The following is a 20,793-nucleotide window of genomic DNA, read 5'->3' as shown; positions in this document are numbered from 1 at the left end:
AGCACACAGAGGGACGACCACGTGAGGACACAGAGGGAGGTGGCAGCCTGTAAGCCAAGGAAAGTGGCCTCAGAAGGAAACAAACATTCTAACAGACACCTTGATTTTGTCTGGTTAGCTTCCAGAACTGTGATAATTTTCTGTTGTTTAAACCACCACAATCTGTGGCATTTTGTTATTATGACAAACTTTGTAATTTAATACAGAGGTCCAGATGTCTCAGTAATGCATTGGATCGGGGACCTAGAGCATTGTCAAGACTGTTTCAGCTCTGCTTCTCACTGTGAATCTGCTTTAGATTTTTTTATCCATCCCAATTTCTGATTCCTGTGGAAGAGACTGATTGGTTCAGCTTGCATCAGGGGCTAACAGAGATGCGAGAGGAGACAGTCACATGGCCCACAGTGGGCCCTGTGCAGACCAGGAGGTATTCTCAGAGAGGAGAGATCACGCCACAATGAAGCCCTCGACAGCCTGGGGGGGTCTTTCTCCTACTAAAGGCAATGGGGAAACAAACGTTGGCATTAAGCGTGCTAAAGCAGAATGGCCAACGCGTAGTAAGAGTTAGGCTACAAATAGCAAAATCAAAGCACGAGCAAGCCAAGACTTCATCCAGACCAAGAACGCTTGTAACCTGTTTCCCAACGGAGGATAATGAAGGGAGAGATGCTGGTGTTGACTCGCAGCCTGTCAAAATATGTGCACCATCAGGTGGAAAAAGCTGGTTGGTGATCAGTTGGAATTCCATCATACAGATGGTGCAGACTATTTCTAATGTAAAAAACAATGTGCACACAGAACTGGTCTCTCTTCGTAAACGTATTTAGGAGCCTAAATCACTACTCTCCAAAAAGGGAGTGGAGGCAGGAGAAAGATTAATATTTATTGTTCTGGAGAAGCTATAACATAGAAAAAAGAGAAATTTTCAAATAAATCAAAATCAGGCAAAAATGGCTTACTAGCCTGAGGCAGCGTGGGAAAAGACATCCTCACAGCCGGCAGGGCACCTGGTTTTTACTCCCTCCTCTTTGGCTGTGTACCCAGACCTGAAACCCCCACTTTAGCTGTCTCCTCCATATCTTTCCTGACTGACCAGTTTGGCATTTTGCTTTTCTGAAATTGTTTTGTGGACATTGTGTGCCCCTACTAAGCTGAACCTCCTTCAGGCTGAGGCTCATATGATACACTTGCCCCCATTTTGTCTTAAAAGGTCTAACGCAACTTTAGTGCACATTTGTTGCCTGAGTAATTGTCACAGGCTGAACGGGAAATGCTGGTCTGCTTGCTGGGCTCAAATCTTAGAATAATTAAAGAAAGAGAATAACCCAGATATAGGTCTTTTACGATAAAAACTTTATTTTACAATTTTATAAAGCAGCTTTACATTAAGCACAAACAATCCATTTACTTTGTATAGAAACAAAATACCTTTCCATCTGCAAAAAATCAAGTTTTGCTGTATATAAAACTAACATGTGCACATTGTGCTTCAACTGCAAAGTCTGTACAGTTTTACAAAGGACTACCCTTCAGAAGGGCATCCAGTAAACACTTTATTGCATATTTAACACATGGTATAGAATCCACATGTACGATGGAGAGGAAACAAGAAAAACAATTACGAGGATGAAAATAGCAGCTTTCAGTGAAACTTTGTACAGACAAAGAAAAAGGACTGCCACATCTGGAGAGTTGTGCTTGTGTGTCACTTTGTATCTGCGTACGTACACTGGATGGTTTTTGGATGAAGCCTTTATGTACAATAACTCCTAAAGGGTCAAATTTGACCTTCATCTGGAAACTTTTGGCTGGTTTTTACAACTGAAGTGGCAATAGATTTAACTTAATATCAAAGCCAACACCAGATAAGTGTTTAAAAAACTAATCCTCATAATCTTGAAACAAAGAATAAAGACCAAAAACAAAACTTTAAAATACCTTCCCCATTCTAAGCTCAGGATAAGTAAACATTTCAGATGATTTAAACCCCTAGAAAACATCACAGGTGTTTAGGAACAAAAATGCAATGGTTGGTCTTGGGCAGTGTTCTACCAGATATGCCCCCAGATCACCTGCATCGAAATCACCTGAATGCTTGTTATAAACGCAGAGGGTCATGCTTCACAGGCAGATTTGCTAAAAATCTGGGATCTGTAGTTTAATAATCGTCCAGGGTATTCGAGGCAACCTAAAGTTTGAGAACCACTGATTTGTACTGACAGTTGCTCAACTCACCCTCTTAGAAAATTCTGGGATCACAAGAAAAACCACGTTGTTGTTACAATGTGGAAGGCAGTGTGAAATCAACAGCAATGAAATAGCAATGCCATTTCTGGATCAAAATGTCTCATTTTTTTAGTGGAAAAGGATAGTCACATTGTTAAGGCACCGATTGATATTTGTCACAGAAGCAGTACCAAACTATTTTCCTTGACTCTCTTAAAATCTTAAGTACCAGTATGCAAACATGAGGCAGACGTCTGGACTGATCTAAATAATAACAAATATGATGAAGATAGAAAGGGTTCCCAGACTGGAAAAAGGCTGGTTTTGAACATTGGCATTGAAAATAAATACGAAGTTATCCAGATATTCTTGTTGAGACAGGTAATGTATAAGAAATACAAAGGTCCAAAGCCAGGGGGAAATAAAATAGCCCACAACTGTTTTGTTGTAGGCAAAACACAGTGATCACATAAGTTGGGGGTTTAAGCTTACCTTTCTATGACCAGCTTAATCTTACTCTCAGTGTAGTTACAGTTCTTCTGCCCCCTTTGCCACTAATATATAGATTATATCATATGCATACATGTATACATTTTCTGATTTCTATGTAGTGTTGCTAGGCTGAGTTCACTTAAGATCTATAGTATGGGAGGCAGGTTGCCACCTGGTTCCCGATGTACACTGACAGTGGGTCATAGACAAACTGCACTGTACTTGTCAGACTCAGTGCCCTGAAAGCATGGGGGTCTCATATTTCCATTCTGTAGAAGTTACAGTTTACATTTACTGTACTGTCATACTAAAACTCGGTTTTTTACCTAATGTCTGATGTGCTACAGCAGACACTGCCCACGGTCAGAGGGCTATGGAATCTATTCATGGGAGGTGGGACATAAAACCCAAATAAAGGTCTGATTGCAAATGTAGTAGCATCCTTCTATCTAATAATTGAAATAATCTAAAAATTGCAAAGAAAAAACAATGATGTGCAGAGTCAATGGTTTGATGATGAAGAATGACCTAAACAGGAAAAAATCCTGCTCTCATTCTTATACTAATATTTCATCTAGTATGTTTCCTTATGGCGGGGCGACCCCATAAGGGCAATGATGTTGGACTTAGGAAAATCACTAGCTCCTTCCCAGTTTAGGTTTATAATTCAATTTCCCAGTAATGTCCAAAAAAAAGGTCACCACCACCATGCCTCTCTCCCCAAAGACTCTTGTATCGTCTGAAATGAAACACAAAATTCTAGATAGTGACAAAAAAGAAACCATCATAATGGGGATGGGGAAGGACCGACTGATTATCAAAACTTTACTGATTGTAGATCAAGTTTCATAAAACAACATTTCTGTAATTTTTTGTGCAGTCAACAAGTTTCATTTTAGTTGTGCTTACATCATATAACTGTGAAGCCTGAACACTGGTGTGTTCTTAATTTACATATTTCAAGAAAACCATAAATTCAAAATATTTTCCATATATAACAAATTGAACAAATGCCCATATGCCCCCAAGAAATGAATCTATAGAAAAGAAACATCATTTAAAAAAGTTGCACACAGTCCACTATTCAGGCTACAAGTACATATTTACTGTATTACAGCACATCATTTTTTTAAAAAGTCTGCTTTCAACATAAATATAAATAATCACATTTTAAAAGAACCCCATACTAAGTTTTCAGGTAAGTGCTAGACAGTTGGCCAGCGATAGCTACTTACCATTATCTTTCCCAAACAGAGAGGAACTATCTGTGGAACTGCATAGGGTGATAGCAAGACAAAGTTAAACACCTTTGTTCAGCCTATTGACTAAACACATTTCTGTTCTAAATGCCACCAACATTTCTAAACACCCAACCCACGGAATGCAATTATCTCAGAAGACTGGTTTTAAGGATCACTGACACTCCACGTAACCCACAAAAACCTAGTGTATGACCTTTTAAAACGTGCCAATGCTCTGCTGAGATAGAGCCCGTAGTTTTTGTGTACAGCAGAGGCTGAAATATGATTTTGGTTATGAGCCCTAGTTGTGCTTTGCCCTGCTGCCTTTAAGGTAGCTTTTCCACCTCTTGACAAACTCTTTGAAGATCGGAGAATCATCAATGGTGCTGAGTAGCTGCAGCTGATTGATGTGGGTGGTGTGATAGTCCCAGCGGGCCAGGTTGGGGGCGATCCCAAGCATGAAGTGACGGAGGTCATAGATGGTTCCTGAGCCAGTGTCGTACAAGGGGAGCATGGCTTTAAGAGAGTCCATGCCACGCTCATACAAAGACCTCGCTTCTTTCCCGAGTTTTTCCCCTGCAGTTTCTTTTAAGTCATATAGCCCAATTAAAGAATACATAAAGCCATTTAAAACAAAAGAGCTAGGTGTGGTTGGATATTCTTCGTACCAGTCATGTTTATTCATAAACACAGCTTTAACTCCATGCTGCTCCGACAGAAACTTGTAAGGGGCTGTTGCCCTTAAAGCTGAATTGAGGAATACATGGTCTTTTGTTAACAGATAGGCCCTGACTAATGTAGAAATGGCTTGCCCTTGGGCCATGGCAGAGTACCACCCTGGCTCTAAAGACCTGAACCCTTCCCCTAACTTTCGGGTCACCATAATTGGCCAGCCGCCTTTCTCATCCTGGTTCCTGACCAGCCAATCACTGGCAGCGAAGAACGCAGCCATGTGGGCAGTGGTAGAGATGGTAATGTTGTCAAGGAATCCCTTCCCTTTTGCAATCAACCTAACCACCTTCTTGGGCATTATTTTGGTTGGCTTCACAGCTTTTGTGTTGGAAAGACCCACTCCTTTCCTGAGGTCAGTGACCAGGTCCCTGGTAACTGTGCTCCATGAAGTTCTGGGCCCGATGCCGTAGTATATGTCTCTTTCTTTAAAAGCAATTAGCTGGGTATTTGAGACATAATGTACAGTGAAGAGCTGATTCTTTTCTGTGGTCTCAAGAACCACAGACACACTTCCATTTGTCAAGAACTTGAGGTCAAATGAAATAATAAAATCTTTTGTGTTCCCCAGTTGCAAGGATACACCCTCACTGGTTTCTGTAGGGGGAAGTATATAAAGACAGGTTAGAATAAAAGCCCTTTGCATTTAAAAGGTAATCACAATGCAGCCTTACAACCACTGACCATACAAAGTTAAATTTCAATATTTTATGTGCAGATTATTATTATTTATTTTACTAAATTAACATAAGCAAATAATAGAATGTCTTCTCTAAATCAAATGCAGACTGATCAATAATCGTTGACTGTTCCAGTATACCTGTCCTGCAAAAGGAAAAAAGTTTAGTTTCCAAGACTAGTTTCCAAGAGAGAGGCTAGAAGGAAAGAATGGTTATTCATGAATTCAAAATTTTTATTTAACTAACTCTGGAAAGTATTTACTATGTTCTAAGTGTTAAAACACATTAACTCATTTAATCCTCATAACAATTACAAGAGTAGTACTATTATTATTCTCATTTTACAAAGGAGGAGCTAAGACAGTGAAGTCAAATGACTGGCCTAAGGCACAAAGAGCTGATCCCAGGAGGTCTGACTGGCCATATAATATATGCTCTTCATTGATATTCACAGTGATATGTCTGCTTTTGCATATTCACTGAAATCCTGTATAAAATTAAACAATAAGCTCATGAATTCAACAAAAAGTGAGGGACATCAGGGAAGGTAGAGGAAAATGTAAAAGCCTTAGAGTTAAAACAGAACACTGAATTCTTATACTACCACTTACAAATTTAAGATATTCAACAAGATATACTTCTGTCTGCCTCAGCTTTTTTACACATTAAATAAAGTCAATGTTACTTTGCAGGGTAATTTGTAATTTGTGAGAACTAAGAAAAAATACAGTGTTTGAACACAGCAATAAATGACAATGATTATTATTATTCTTTAACCACTGGCTTCAGAGAAGTATGAGTAAAAACTGTTTTATTTGGCAAATTATCAAATAGGAACTTTCTCTGGCATATCTATAGGACAGTGATGGCTGAGTCCCAGAGTGATAACTTCCTGAATCTACTGGTCTAGATCTATGAAGAAACGAAACTGAAAATATTAGAATAGTAGCAAGAACAACAACAATACATGTAGTGCAAAGTTTAACCCTATTAAAGGCAAATATGAATATGTTGATATTTATAGAACTTAAATTTTCAAAACACATTCATATGTATTATCTCACTTCATTGTTATAATAAATTCCTGACAGAGCAGGAATTATGAGAGATTTTAGAGATGAAGATACAGAGACTTCAAAAAACTGTAAAACGTTACAGTGGCAGAGCCAGGATCCCTGGACACCCAAGTCCAGAGAACATAAGAACTGGTATCAGACATGGCATCCTCATGAGTATTGTCTCTTAAAAATACCCATGGGGTCAGATCTGCTTTGAGGAGTCTGTGACGAAATCTCTAGTGTGGAGTAAAGATTGGAAATAAGAACGGATGACAGCACCTACAGCTGATGAACTGGGAGAATTAGCAGGCTGAGCTGTCTGGGACTCTACCAGTGTGGATACAGCTGACCCAAGGTTCTCAATGACTTCACCTGATGGAACGGATGATTATGGAAATTATATTAAGAATGATAACACTGATAGATTTCTGCATTAAATGAAGCTTTAAGTGACTGTGAAAAAAGTGATTTCATAAGTTTACTTCTATCTAATTCTATAAAAGTCTATTTTAACTGGAAAAAGTCAACATGCAATATTTCTCTTAGCATTTTTTTTTTTTACAGATTTATTTATTTATTTATACAAGAACCAGGGTATAGGCTAGATGCACGGAAGGGTGAGAGGATTCACCAGAGACAGAGCAGGGAAAAGGACAGGCAGACTGACAAAATATACTGCTGAGGGGAGCAGTGGGAGAGACAGGAGGGGTCTGCCGCGCCATGTGGGACCCTCACCGGCTGGCTGGGATCCAACTAGTGCTTCAGAGGCTGCAGACAGCTTCACAGCACTGTGCTCAACTGCCTGCACCACCAGGGGAGGCCCTCTCTCTTAGTATTTTTCTACACCTATAGTAAGATGGAATCTGGTGCTTAGTACAACCCCTGAAACAGAGTAGGAGTCTGCATTGACTTATGAATCACTTAAGTTTATATTATATTCATCAGGGCAAACTACTATTTGTGTGCTACTTATGTTTTCATTTTAGGGCAATGCCTCATTAATCAGACAATATTACTCACTATGGCATCCATTCTCACCAAATGAGTAACCACCCATCTTTAGAAGTCCAAATGGGAGGAAGCTAAAGAAGGATCCATTATCTTTCTAGAATTCCATTTTAATTTTCATTTAATATACACAAATTCAACAATATGGTTCGATCAATTAACTTATGTCTCAATATAACAAATTATTTCAAAGAACGCCGTAATAAATGATGTCATAGGATACAACCTTTTCAAAAGTCACTATTAATTGTCATCACTATTAAAACACCAACACCACCAGAGGGGGTTACTGAGCCATGCAGGAGAGTGACAGAAGTCACGCTCTCCAATTTAAATCAATCAACTAACAATCATAGTCTTCATGCCAATCTTATGAAATTGGTCTTTTAATTCCCACTTTATAGCTATATGGAGAGGTTAAATAACCTGTCAACATCATTCAGAATGATCTAAATGGTAGCAAAGGGAATGTGACTTTACAGAACTTATTTTTTCAAAACACATTTATATGTATTATCTCCCCCAATCCTTACAATAATCTGAAGCTGGAAGAGCAGGAATTATGAGAAATATAACTTTGGAAATATACCAGGCAAGGTTCTGAGCTCTGCTGGAGGTCCTGTGCTATATGAACTCCTGCTTTATATCTACTAGTAGAAACCCCTGCATTTCCTTTTATCTGATATCCATGACTCTTCTCTCTGAGCCACTATTCCCAGGAGTCACTACAGGGGTCTATTTTTGGTATATGTGGCACATGAACCACACGTACCACATTAGACAACAGAGGATGACAAAACATTTAAGAATGATCTTCAAATAAATGTTTTCACATGCAGTACAAATTATTTACATTCATTTACTTAATCAACAGGTTTAGTGTGTGGAGTGAGGAGAGGCCTTCTTCAGAACCTGGAGGAACTCTGAGAGGGTCAGGTAGAGAGGTAAGGGTCAGGTAGAAGAAGAAGAAGAGAAGCTCACAAGAAGTCTGACAAAGAATGGCTGAAGAAAGGGGAAAGTGAAGTCATGGAAATGAAGACAATGCTTGGGGGAAAGGAAAGACAAATTAATAGGGCAGGACAGGGTATAAGGTTTTAATTCATTCAATTTTAAAATTAGGAAAAGGAACAAAACAATGTCCAACATGCTATAGATCAATGTTATGGTTCTTTCTTCTAAATGATTTTACTTCCTGGGCCTCCCCGGTGGCGCAGCAGTTGAGCGCTGGGTTGCGAAGCTGCCAGCAGCCTCTGCAGCACCGGTTCGATCCCAGGCTGCTCCCCGGCCACTGGAGGAGGGTCCCACATGGCGCACAGACCTCTCCTGCAGCCCGCTGCTCCCCTCAGCAGTGTATTTCGTCGGTCTGCCTGCTCTGCTCTCCTCTCTGACTCTGGTGAATTCTCTCACCCTCCCACGCTTCTGACTGTACCCAGTGCTTGCATAAATAAATAAATAAATCTTTAAAAAAAAAAAAAAGATAAACAGGAAAAAAAAACTAAAATTGCTTTATAAAAAATAAATGATTTTACTTCCTTTCAGGGAAAAAAATCATGGTCAGAAAGTAAAAGGCAACAGCATTCAGCTTCTGGTCCTTCAGTCTTATCTTATTTACACCTATGCTTTTATGTATAGGTCTCAATTTTTTCTCAACAGTGATTCTCTGAATTTACCTCCCATGAGGTCCACAACCTCTCAAAAACCCTATCTCCCAAGCCCCTTCTGCCATGTGAAAATACAAGGAGAAATCTGTGACCAGAAAAGATCTCTCACCTACCATGCTGGTAACTTGATCTTGGACTTTTAGTCTACAGAAGCATCTCTAAATACCAACTAAATAGACCTTTTTCATTCACAGAAGAAAGTCTCAGGACCCAAGGCACTGCCTCCTTCACTGAGCAGACCTAAAAGTCTATTTCTTTTATAACCCCAACACTTGAGTCCTCTAGGAATGGCAGCCCCATCTATGAAAGAAAGGCAAGCTTGCTGGGGAGCCCAGGATGAACACTGAGAGTATTTAGATAAGAACACAGAGGCATTTCTCAATGCCAGAAGTTGAGATGCTCATTTGAATCAAGTTGTTCCCACAGTGGCTATTTTGATAAAAGTGAATACTTAAAATTCAAAGAAAAATTTGAAATAGGACAATTCAAAAACACTGTGAAGTCTTAGGCTGTTCCTGAACTTTTCAGAAAAGCTGAAACTATTCTTTCTGGACATTAAAAAATGTTCCATTGACGACAGGACAACAGTAGTTTGAACCACGGCAAACATCTTTGTTTGCTCCATATGTACAATTCTTAATAATTAAAGCGATCACATAACAAGAGCCCATCATTCACACTATGAAGAACTGAGCTAATATGGTCTGAAATATGCTTAGTTTTAATTTAGTAAGGTATCTGTATTTTAATAAAGAATGAAAATCACAGCCTATGATAAACACAGTACTTGTACCTATGCCCCACATAGATGTCTTGCCTCTGATTTCCTTCTGCTCTGATCAACTCCCATGTAACTCCAACTCCCTCCCCATCAAATACTTGTATTGAATGCAACTCCAAGCATACACAGAATAATAAAACAAGCACCCTTTTCCACCTAGCACACCTCCTCCAATGGGAAGTTCCAACTCTGAGCAGCTGTGCCCCACTAACAGAGTAACACAGAGTTCTTGCCTCCACAAGCTTGAAATCACTTTAGCAAGTAAGTTTGATCTTCAATCATTGGTTGTAGAATGAAGGGCTAAAATGAAGGTTCCTCAGGATGTGGGGATCTATCTTTTGCATTACCCCAGACATCCAAAGGTGAACAATGAAATCTATGCTCTAAACAGAATAGATTAAAAGACTGTTCTAAAACACTTGCCAGCACTGGAGGAGATCAAGATAAGGGTTGCTGCTTTCCACTTGAATTCAGAGAACACTATTAATCAGTGAAAAAATAAGTTCCTTGTTTGACCCAAAACCAAATGTCCTTTCACTTAGTCTAATCATTTCCTGATGCAATGACCTGTTAGGTATCACAGGTTAAGTATTCTTAAATACAGCCACGTATGTTATCACCCAGCCAAGCCTGTTGCTTTACAATAAACAAAGATGCTCTATATACTGAATATCACAGAATGCCATAGGAGAAAAGAAGTTCTAAGCACAGAATATAAACTAAAGGTCACCCATTATTTGCACTGCATTAAGCACTCATAAATCCACCACTTAAGACCATCTAGAATGAGTAGATTTGTATTGTGGCTTTCAAGGTCTCTGAATTACAGTCATCAATAAAGGACAAAGAAAGAATACAGAAAAAAATCTCACCACCTTTCCTTTCTTTTTATTCATTGCAAGGTTGGTGGGAGACGGGAATGTGTTCTGTTCTTGACAACATTTCCCCAAAGAGAATTAAGGCCGGGTGCTAAAATTATTTCATTTTCTTTTTAAGTAATGGAGTCATTAATTCTCAGGGATATTGATTAGTGACGAAAAATACATTACATCCAAATTAATGATACTGTCATAGTAAAAGGGGAAATGTTGCATAAAGTTAATTTGATTTTATAAATGATTTTATAATGAAATGATTTTATATGAAGTTTGAGACAATCTAGTACATTTACAAAATTCAATATGGAAAACAGGTCTGTTTGGTAATGCTATAAATCTTGGGGAAAAAAAAAGTTCTTGGTGAAAAATAGGTAAAGGGAAGGATGGTCTCTCTTCATAAAGAATAATTTCTACCTCGGGTCTCACTGGTGACGCAAGGGGTTAAGACGCAACCTATGAAGCTATCTGCAGCCACTGCAGCACGAGTTTGATCCTCGGCCAGGGAACTACCCACATGGCACAGCAGACCTCTCCTGCCTCACCACCTTCATCCCTCAGCAGCATGTTTCAGTAAATCTGCCTGTTCTGTCCCCACTCTGTCTCTGGTGAATCCGCTTACCACCTCCCCCACACCTCCGACCTGTACCCCAGTTCTTGTATACATAAATAAATCTTTAAAAAAAAAAAAAAGAAAAAATTCTATCTTAATGCAAAATAGTTTCAAAATCAAAGAAAAATATTCTGTACTGAAACATGAAAATAAATGGAGACACCTTACTCTTATGGGATACAGTGGCCTGGAGGGAGATATCATGCAGTACTCTGGATCTTAACATTCAATATATGGTTTGGCTCTTTAGACAGTAAATATTTCTTTTATCAAATTGAATTTTTAGCTGTTCCTTCTTTAGGGATTTTACGTGGGCAACAATATTTGTTACTTTACATAATATAAAAGATCTGTTAATATGTTTTACTAAACCATATAAATAATTTTAAGGCACCTCAGGTGCCATAAATCAACTTAAAATTAGCAGACTCAGTACTTACCTGGAGCAATAAACTGTTTAACATTGGTGAATCTAGACTTATCAGCTACACTAGCCATAAAGCAGCCTTTTGGCACGGTCCAGTCATTAGGCTTGCTGTTTTTGTCCCTGTCGTCGGCTGTTTCATATACCTCGATGTGAGGGGGTTTCTCAGTCAGATTCTTGCTGTAATGACTTAACCCATACTGTGCAATCTGGATTGGGTAGAAATAGCCTTGAGGTCCCCATTGTGTAGATAAAGGTACACCTGTAAATAGAGAAACAAAATAAATAGTTATATCCAGACATTTACAAGCCTATTCTGAGTACCATTCTTGTTTCACTTCTGGGGGATGTTAGTGAGTTATGAGTTATGAATATTTTTGAGCTTCCTTATTATATACTTTCCTTGATTACTAAAAAAGAGTACCAAATTAACCAAATATGAAAAACAAAATAAAGTGTTAATTTGCTCTCATTCATTATTTGTGGATAGATAGGTAACAATGGAATGTTATAAATGATCTTTTAAGGACTTTTGATGTATGTCATTTTTGCTTACAGTTACAGATGTCAAGTTTCATAATCCTGTTACATACATCCAAGTTTAACACAATTTAAATGCATGTAGATGTTACCAGTTTTATTCTAGAATATTAATCTAGAAAATTTCTTAAACATCTGTACTTAACAATTACATACTAATTTCTTCCTCCAATGTGAAGACATGTTCTACAAACCTTATCATTTGATGGTGAAAGTATTCACTTAATAAGCCAGTTATGAATAAGCAACGTTTAAACATAGCTTGAGATTCTTTTTTATATCCTGCATATCAAAATGTAATTGTTAAGCATAAACCTGAGGGCTTCCCCTGGTGGCGCAGCAGTTGAGCGCTGGGCTGCGAGGCTGCCCGCAGCCTCTGCAGCGCCGGTTCGTTCCCCGGCCGCCAGCAATGGATCCCACAAAAAAAAAATTTAATTAATTAAACTTGAAATAATTAATGGACTACCTTTTGTGAAGTTCTAAGAAAACTTAAATGTTTGATATTAGTCTTTATTTAAGTAACTTTCCATGTGGGAAATACAATAATATCAAGTTGCACAGAATAGTTTATTATTCATTATGGTAGTATGTGTTGAGAGATAAACTATCTGTAGTTCCAAAGTAAACATCAGATGGGTTCAGCAGAGACCTGGAACCTACAGAATCATACGTATTTTGATGTAGTTTCAAAAATTTAAGGAATGAAGAATCATAGAGGTGAAGAAACCTAGGCAACAGATATCCTTTAACTTCTGTAGTCTTTCTCCAATGGGGGAGGAATAGGAGTGTAAGGGGGGTTTAAAAATTCAAATAGAATTTGAATTCTACAACAATGTGCAACTGGCCGAAGAATTGAAAAAGTGATGAAATGAACAGAACAGTAGGAGAGAAAACTACTCTAGTATTCGAAATAATTTATTATGGTGATAAAGTCTGAATCAATGGGGAAAAGAGAAGAACATTTCAATATATGTTAGGGAAAAAAAATCTAAAATCAAACCCTGATTGTGCACCATTTACCAAAATATAAATCAATTTAGTTGGACTAAAAAAGTCAAATGTTAAAAACCAAAATCATAAAGTTATTAAAAATCCGTAAGTTTATAAACAAAACCAAAAATTGTAAAACTAACAAAGTGCTAAAATGTTGCTAATCTTACCATATGTTCACACAGATATATTTTTAAAACATTACAAAAATGGGGAAAAATATGATTAAAGGCATATGAAAGAGTTCATTGGCTGCCACAGAAAGCAAATCATAAGATACCTTTCTAAAAAACAGATTAAAAAAATAATGTTCCATGATAGCAAGTGATAAGGGCATCCTCATCCTGAGCTACCGGTTGCATGAGTAAGTTCAACCTTTTTGGAAAGATCAGTTTATATTATTTGAATAAGTAATTTGTTTCTAGGAAAACCGTTTGAGAAGATAATCAAATAAAAAATGATTAACATGAATATCTATACCACTATGTATAACAGCAGAAAAAGGAAATGACCTAAATGGCTATTTACAGAGCTAGACCCTGTACATGGCACACATATGGCATGTCCTCACAGTGACAATGAAGTCAGTCATTAAAATGTTCAATATATATATATATTGTAATAAGGGGAAAAATCATATCAGATGAAAAAAGAGACTGTAAAACTTACTATACAGCATGATCCCAATTTGTTTAAAAATTTGTATTTATAAGAAGCTAGTTTTAACATGGTTTTGGGTGCTTTTTACCTTTTCTTTAGGATATTAGCACCTCTTAATTTCATACATTTTAAAAAGTACTTTGAAAAAGGTTCCAGAGTAAATATCTTTGAAGTCCCTAAAAAACCAAAACCCTCCTGAACACTGTATAATAAAAATAGTAAGGATAAAACATGCCTATGTACAAAGACCTCTAGAGAATACAAAAATTGTAATAGTTACCTTGAAGTGGTAAGAATATTAGTGAATCTGCTGCACTCCACAATATGATAAAGATATTATAAAAGATTTAATCAATTTTATAATAAAATGAGAAAAATGAAGAAAACCGAAACTAAACAGTCTCAAACACATTACTTCCCACAATTAAGTGATGTACTTTAAAGTCAAATTCAATTTGGTTTTCTGATGAACCCAAGGTTTGAAACACAAATTCCAAAATGTACTAACTGAAAGACATTATGTAATAGACTATAGGGGTTCAGTAAAGGTTTAGAGCAAATGGTGTCTGTGTACTGCTTTGTTCTTCCTGAGATAACACCTGGCTAATATGGTAACAAGACTGCAGTGGAGCATGGATGAGTCCCCTGGTGACTACGTCCCTTTCACATGTCCTCTCACAGGTAACCGCTGTTTATTTCAATGTGACATTTCTGGAAATGCTGTGCCTTGAACTTACTGGTGAGAATTTTAGATTCTGAAGCAGGTTAATGGAATAATCTTATTTGATTGGGTGTGATTTTACTGAAGTCTTTAAATCCTATCATCTAGAAAGTTGCCCTAGTTTCAGACTTAACGACAGGTCTCTTGATAATAAGCAGTGTATGTACTTGCCATATAATTAACACCTGTAGTTTCTTATTTCTCAACACGGACGAGAAAAATGCAGTGGAATAGACAGATACCAACCTTCAACCCCACTTATGCACTTGACTCTGTCTCGGACTTCCACATTGTAGCCTTCAAAGGACATAAACACACCATCAGGGTGATAAGGAGCTCTCTGTGCATAGACTTTGGAATAGCTATGAGAGAATTCAAACCGCTCATAGCCATCATACTGCACCACCTTTCCATAAACATCAAAATATTTCTCTACCCAAGTGAACGGAAGAAAGACTTCATTCCCCTCGCGTCTCCCTTTAATTGTGTGATCGTCATTTATGAGACAGTCAATGTCTTCATATTTGAGCCCCAACACCTTGCTTCCCCCATTGCTATGGAAGCCCCCCACGACAGGAGGTGCTTTTTGCTGTTCCTGAGGAAATGCCTCCTCAGATTGTTGCTTGCCCATATGGTTCACATAGTTGTTACTCTCAGATGCTGCTGCTCTTTTGTCTAATCCATCCACTCTGAAACCACTACTCAAGTGCCGTGAAAACTGGATCGCTCTGTCGCTGGAACACTTATTCCACAAAAGCACAGTGACCAAAGTGAAGAGTGCGCAGATGATAATCAAAGTTTTATAGTTGACCCGAGCTGCCAAGCAACGCATATTCAGACCATACCTGTGGAGGCAAGAATAAAAATTCATGCAGATGTACTACTGACATTTCAGATTAAGATTTTCTTTTTTTATGAACAACTACAAAGGGCAAGTTCATTAATTGCATGCGATCTGATGAAATTCAAAATTACTAACTCAAACTCTTCAACACAGACCAAAAAAAAAAAAGAGGAGCTTTCTCTTTAAATGCTCAGCATAATCCTTCAAAGCAGAGATTCCCAAAACTCTCTTGGCATCTAAGTAATTATTTCCCAATTTCCCTAAGCCAAAAGAAACATCTAAGAGTTCCACGTGTTAAAACAGTTGACCTTAATTTAATATATATTTCTACCATAAGAACTTAGAAGTTATTTGAAAAAGATAGCAGGTTTTTATCAAGGTAAACACAGACATCCATGGTATTAAATCCAATAGTGAACATTCATGCTCATCCTATTTGACCTCTCAGCAGCATAAAAATAGTCCGTCACTCTATCTCTTTTGATAAACTTTCTTCCCATGGCTTCGAGGGTACCATTATCTCTTGCTTCTCCTTTTATGTCACTGGCTGATCTTTCTTAGTCATCTTTGATCTTTCCTTCTCATCTCACTGAACTTCAAATGTTGGACTACTTTAAAGTCCCAGTTCTCAGATGATTTCTTCATCATCTTTTTTTTTTTTGATTAAATTATTTGTATTGAGGTAATTTTGTTTTACTCACAAGGGTTATAGGTTCACTCTTCTTCAAATGTATGTTACCACACCACATCCACAACTAAAGCACCTCTCATCCTCCACCCCAGTCCATTTGACCCCTCACCTCTCTGTCCCCCACCCCCTCCCCTTCTGGTAGCCAATAATGTAGACAGATTTCAAAGTTTGTTTTGTTTGCTCAAATCTCTTCTTTATGTCTATCTATATCCTGGATGATCTCACCCAATCTCAGTTTTAAATATAGTTTATAAGCTGATTATTCCCAAAATTCTATCTCCAGGCCAGAACTTGCTTTAAAACTGCAGACACATATACACAAGTGGCAATCCAAGTAATCGACATTTTTATTTGCAGATTGAACAGGCTTCGAAACACTAACATCCCAAACGTAACTCTGAATCTTTCCCTTCAACCTATTAATCCTTTTCCACAGAGCAAACCAAAAATCTTGACTCTTTTCCTACTTACCCTATAGCCCATCAGTCAGGAATTCCTGTTGGCTCTGCCATCAAATTATACCAACCTCTTTTTACCAACTCCACGATTACTACCACGCCAGAGCCACTGTTATCTTTCATTTGGAATACTGAATGATGTCCAAACAGGTCACCCTGCTTCTACTCTTGCTCTACTGTTCTATCCCCAAGTCCTTTCTCAATACAGAAGTCAGAATGATGCTTTTAAATATAAGCTAGATCATGTCATCCTAATACTGATGCGAGAAGAATTGGATGCTGTTGCTGTATAAGCCATATGGTTACCTAGTCATGACTGCAGTGCAAGTAGTCAGGCTGCCTGTTGCTGAGGACAGTGGGAAGTATAGGAAATTATGGGCAAATTACTTGTATGTGCAATATGTGAAATAGCTCAGCCTGCTGACAGTTAAAGAAGTACTCTTATTGCTGTTTGCTACAGTACCTTTGTAAATTACTGTATGGCGTAAATCCACAACTACTTATTTTAGTCATTGTAATCCTCCTTCTTGGTTTCCCCCTAACAAATCCTTTGGCAGCAAGGAAATGAAAAAAAATCAACCCTCAAAATGAAATGATTAATGAAAAACTACACAATGGGAATTTGTTTTTGAAGAAAGTTGAGAGTGAATGTGTAATTCACTTGTTCTTTCTTTTTTTTTAATTTTTGCAAAGATTTATTTATTTATGCATACAAGAACTGGGGTACAGGCCACAGGTGTGAGGGTGATTCACCAGAGACAGAGCGGGGAACAGAACAGGCAGATCTACTGAAATACACTGCTGAGGGGAGCAGCAGGCGAGGCAGGAGAGGTCTGCTGTGCTGTGTGGGTAGCTCCCTGGCTGGGGATCAAACTTGTGCTGCAACGGCTGTGGATAGCTTCATAGGTTGCATCTTAACCCCTTGCGCCACCAGGGAGGACCTCACTCTTTTTTTCAAATGCAAGAGAAGTTAAAGTTTGAGACCTGGCATGACTGAAAACACCTTTATTCTGCTCTCACTTTTGATTAACAGTTTGTCATGATATAGAATTCTTGACTGCATGTTATTTTGTTTTGAAATGTTGTAGACAATATTTTACTGTCTTAAAGCATTAAAGGTTACTGATGAGAGGTTTGATTTCAGTTACTTGTCACTTTGTACATGACTTTTCTCTGGATCTTTTGCTTATCCTAGAATTCTGCAGTTTTGTGAGAATGCATTACAGTATATTTGATTCACTATTTCCACACTAGGTGTACCCTCTCAACCTGAAAACTTTTTTTTTTTTATTCTTGTTTAATGGAGGTACTTTACTACAACTCTGAGTATATTAGAGTTCCTTTTCTGTGAAGTTCTTTCTGATGAGCTCTATTTTCTTCAGTAGCAAAATTTTTTCTGGTTATTTCAGTCCTTCTTTCATGCTATTAGTTTTCCTCTCATGTCTGGTGAGATTTGGTTACTCATGAATATTTAAGACAGAATGACTCATTAGCCAACACGGAGCTTCTCTGTTATTGTGAAGCTGGTCTGTTTTTGGTTAGACTGCTCTCCTGACGGTGGCTGTGTGGGTTGGATCTAGGCTGACTAGCAGTATTCCTTTAGGAGTATGGGTGGGGAATCAGCAGACCTTTTAAATGTCAGAATGAAGATGGTTTTTCTTTGTTGTTGTTCAGTGGATATAATTTGTATTTGAAAGCTTTTGCCTTTCCCAACTTTTCTAAAGAACATAGGCCTGGTGCTTTGCCTGGGGCTCACACCTGCTATCTATAGTCCACATGCAGTGGTGGGAGAGGTATGAGGAAGTAAGGGGAGGGTGCAGCTGTGTCTTCTGGTACTCAACAGAGATGCAGAAATCCATTCATTATCATTCTTTGGTAGTCTTCATATAAAGTTCTTTTCTTTATTTCTTACTTTTATCCATATTATTTTACTGGTGCATCAGAAGAGGAAGGTAGGAAAGATATGGATTTAGTCCATCTTGGAATTTTATTATTATTAATTTATTATTATTAATAAATTTTATTATTAAAAAGATTTTAACAGCTGGATATCCAGTAACATTTTATCATCTGTATTATTACTATGAGAAAATGTGTTGACTGCTTAAAAACCAAAGTGGGATACAAGCAAACTTTCAGAAGCCATATATTTATGAACTGAGGATTTTCTAATATTGTATTGCAGCAAACTTAACACCAAATGGTGTTTATTTTTAAAAATTCTTCATTAAAAACATTTCTGTGTCAACATTAGACTTATCAGCTATACCTAACATTTAAACCAATTAAAAGAGCAATAAAACAATGTGACCTTTTATATCCCTTCTTTCAGTCCTCCCTCTATGACTCAAATGAAAATAACCCTAAGTAACTAATCTACCATTATGATGAGATACAAGGTAGGAAAGCAAAGGAAAATCAAAATTAAAAGCATTCAGTAACCTTTATGCTCAAATTTTGTTATCTGACACTACTCCTTAGTAGAAGCCATTAGGGTTTCTTAGAGAAATGGATGATTCCATGGAATCTTGCCATGTCAGGAAACAAGGAAAACTTCCAAATATCAATGGGATCATAATCCAGGAGGTAATAAATTCAATAGAGGATAGATAAAACAAGACTGAAAATATATTAATAACTGCAGAAGCTGAAAGTAGGTATGATGGAGGGTCACTGTATTACTCTCTATGCTTACTTATATATATCCTTTTAAAAAAAGATTTATTTATTTATGCATACAAGAACTGGGGTGTAGGCCAGAAGTGTGGGGGGTGAGAAGATTCACCAGAGACAGAGTGGGGAGCAGAACAGGCAGCTCTACTGAAATTCATTGCTGAAGAGAGCAGCGGGAGACAGGAGAGGTCTGCTGTGCCATGTGGGTCAGCTCCTTGCTCGGGGATCGAATTCTTGCTGCAGTGACTGCCGATAGCTTTATAGTGCCGAGACTTAACTCCTTGTGCCACCAGGGAGGAATTATACTTTTTTAATCTATATTTTTTAATCTATGCTTTTATGTTGAAAGGTTTCCTTAATTAAAAAACAGTATCACAGCAAAAAAGACACAGGACAGGAATCAAGTCTGCAGGATCCCCTTACGAGTAGTCAGAGTTGTTGAGAGTTATCATTGATGCTGACTGATAAACACACTGAAATCAATACCAATTCATGAGTCTAAAATGACATTGAAAAAGGAGGAAAAAAAACTTTGACCATCTTCTGATGCTTGGTAAATATTCATAATTAAGTGAAAGAATTTATCTATCTTGCCTTTGCAAGAAGAATTTTATTTCAAAACAAGTCAATTGCCCCAGATGATAAAGGTGAACCTCTACAATGAAGAGATTGGTGGTCAATACTCTAACTCAGCATTCAAATTCAGTCTCTAATGGTGGACTTACCCAGATACTGTGTCTCTTGATAAGGTAAAATAAAAAGTAAATAACTTATATCATATATCCCAGTCAAAGATGTTTAACTTACTTCTCTCAGTCCTTAAGATTTAACTTCTAGTTAACAGGAAATACAAGGAATAAGAGGAACAAGTTAAATTTGGAAGCAATAGAGATATCTAGAAATAAAATATCCTGCAGGAGAGTTGGGCCCTTTCTCCTCAATAAATTATTGGTAGGGAAAGAGAAAAGGAACTGGGTTCTATTTCATTAAAAGAGACTTAAGGCATATAAACTTTAAGATGTGGACTTTGGTCCTGTGCTAGGCATTTGACTCAGTACTTGATGTAGGAAAAGACAGACTGCTAATTGAAGGAAGGTTACAAGGCAATATATACAGTATGATCTAACTTAAGTAAACAGTACATATACATATGGGTCTTTATTTTCTAATTTTCCATTATTATATTTGTTATACTTTTTTTTTACATAAAAATGAAAATAAGAAGGACAAAGTCAATTTTGCTAAAAGAGTGAACGAAAGGTTTGTAAAAACAATGACATAGAAGCTTTCAAATTTCAAAAAGGAGAGTGCACTAACATTCTGCTAAGTATAAATGATATTAACTTTAAAAGCTAAAACGGGTTTTCTGCTGGGTTGTGATAAGCTCCCTATTTATTTTAAAGCATTTGCCATATTCATGATCTAGAT

At 37.5% G+C, this 20,793-nt stretch overlaps 1 protein-coding gene across 2 annotated transcripts in view; it reads right to left on the bottom strand.

Moving 5' to 3' along the window:
• Positions 1-1,314: 1,314 nt before the first annotated feature.
• The window catches only part of GLCE (glucuronic acid epimerase), an 83,096-nt gene continuing 63,617 nt past the window's right edge, over positions 1,315-20,793 (bottom strand). For both annotated transcript variants that reach the window (XM_037502807.2, XM_037502806.2), the window contains 3 exons: positions 14,946-15,544; positions 11,805-12,050; positions 1,315-5,285 (listed from right to left, as the gene is read on the bottom strand). In XM_037502807.2, coding sequence (XP_037358704.1) covers positions 4,261-5,285; positions 11,805-12,050; positions 14,946-15,531 — 1,857 coding nt within the window. In that variant the 5' untranslated portion in view covers positions 15,532-15,544 and the 3' untranslated portion in view covers positions 1,315-4,260. The remainder of the gene's footprint in view (positions 5,286-11,804; positions 12,051-14,945; positions 15,545-20,793) is intronic.

This window comes from Talpa occidentalis, unplaced genomic scaffold (assembly GCF_014898055.3).
Source record: "Talpa occidentalis isolate TD23 unplaced genomic scaffold, MPIMG_talOcc4v2.1 talOcc4.11, whole genome shotgun sequence".
In the NCBI taxonomy this organism is placed as follows: Eukaryota; Metazoa; Chordata; class Mammalia; order Eulipotyphla; family Talpidae; genus Talpa; species Talpa occidentalis.
This window is presented reverse-complemented; position numbering and strand designations above follow the sequence as displayed.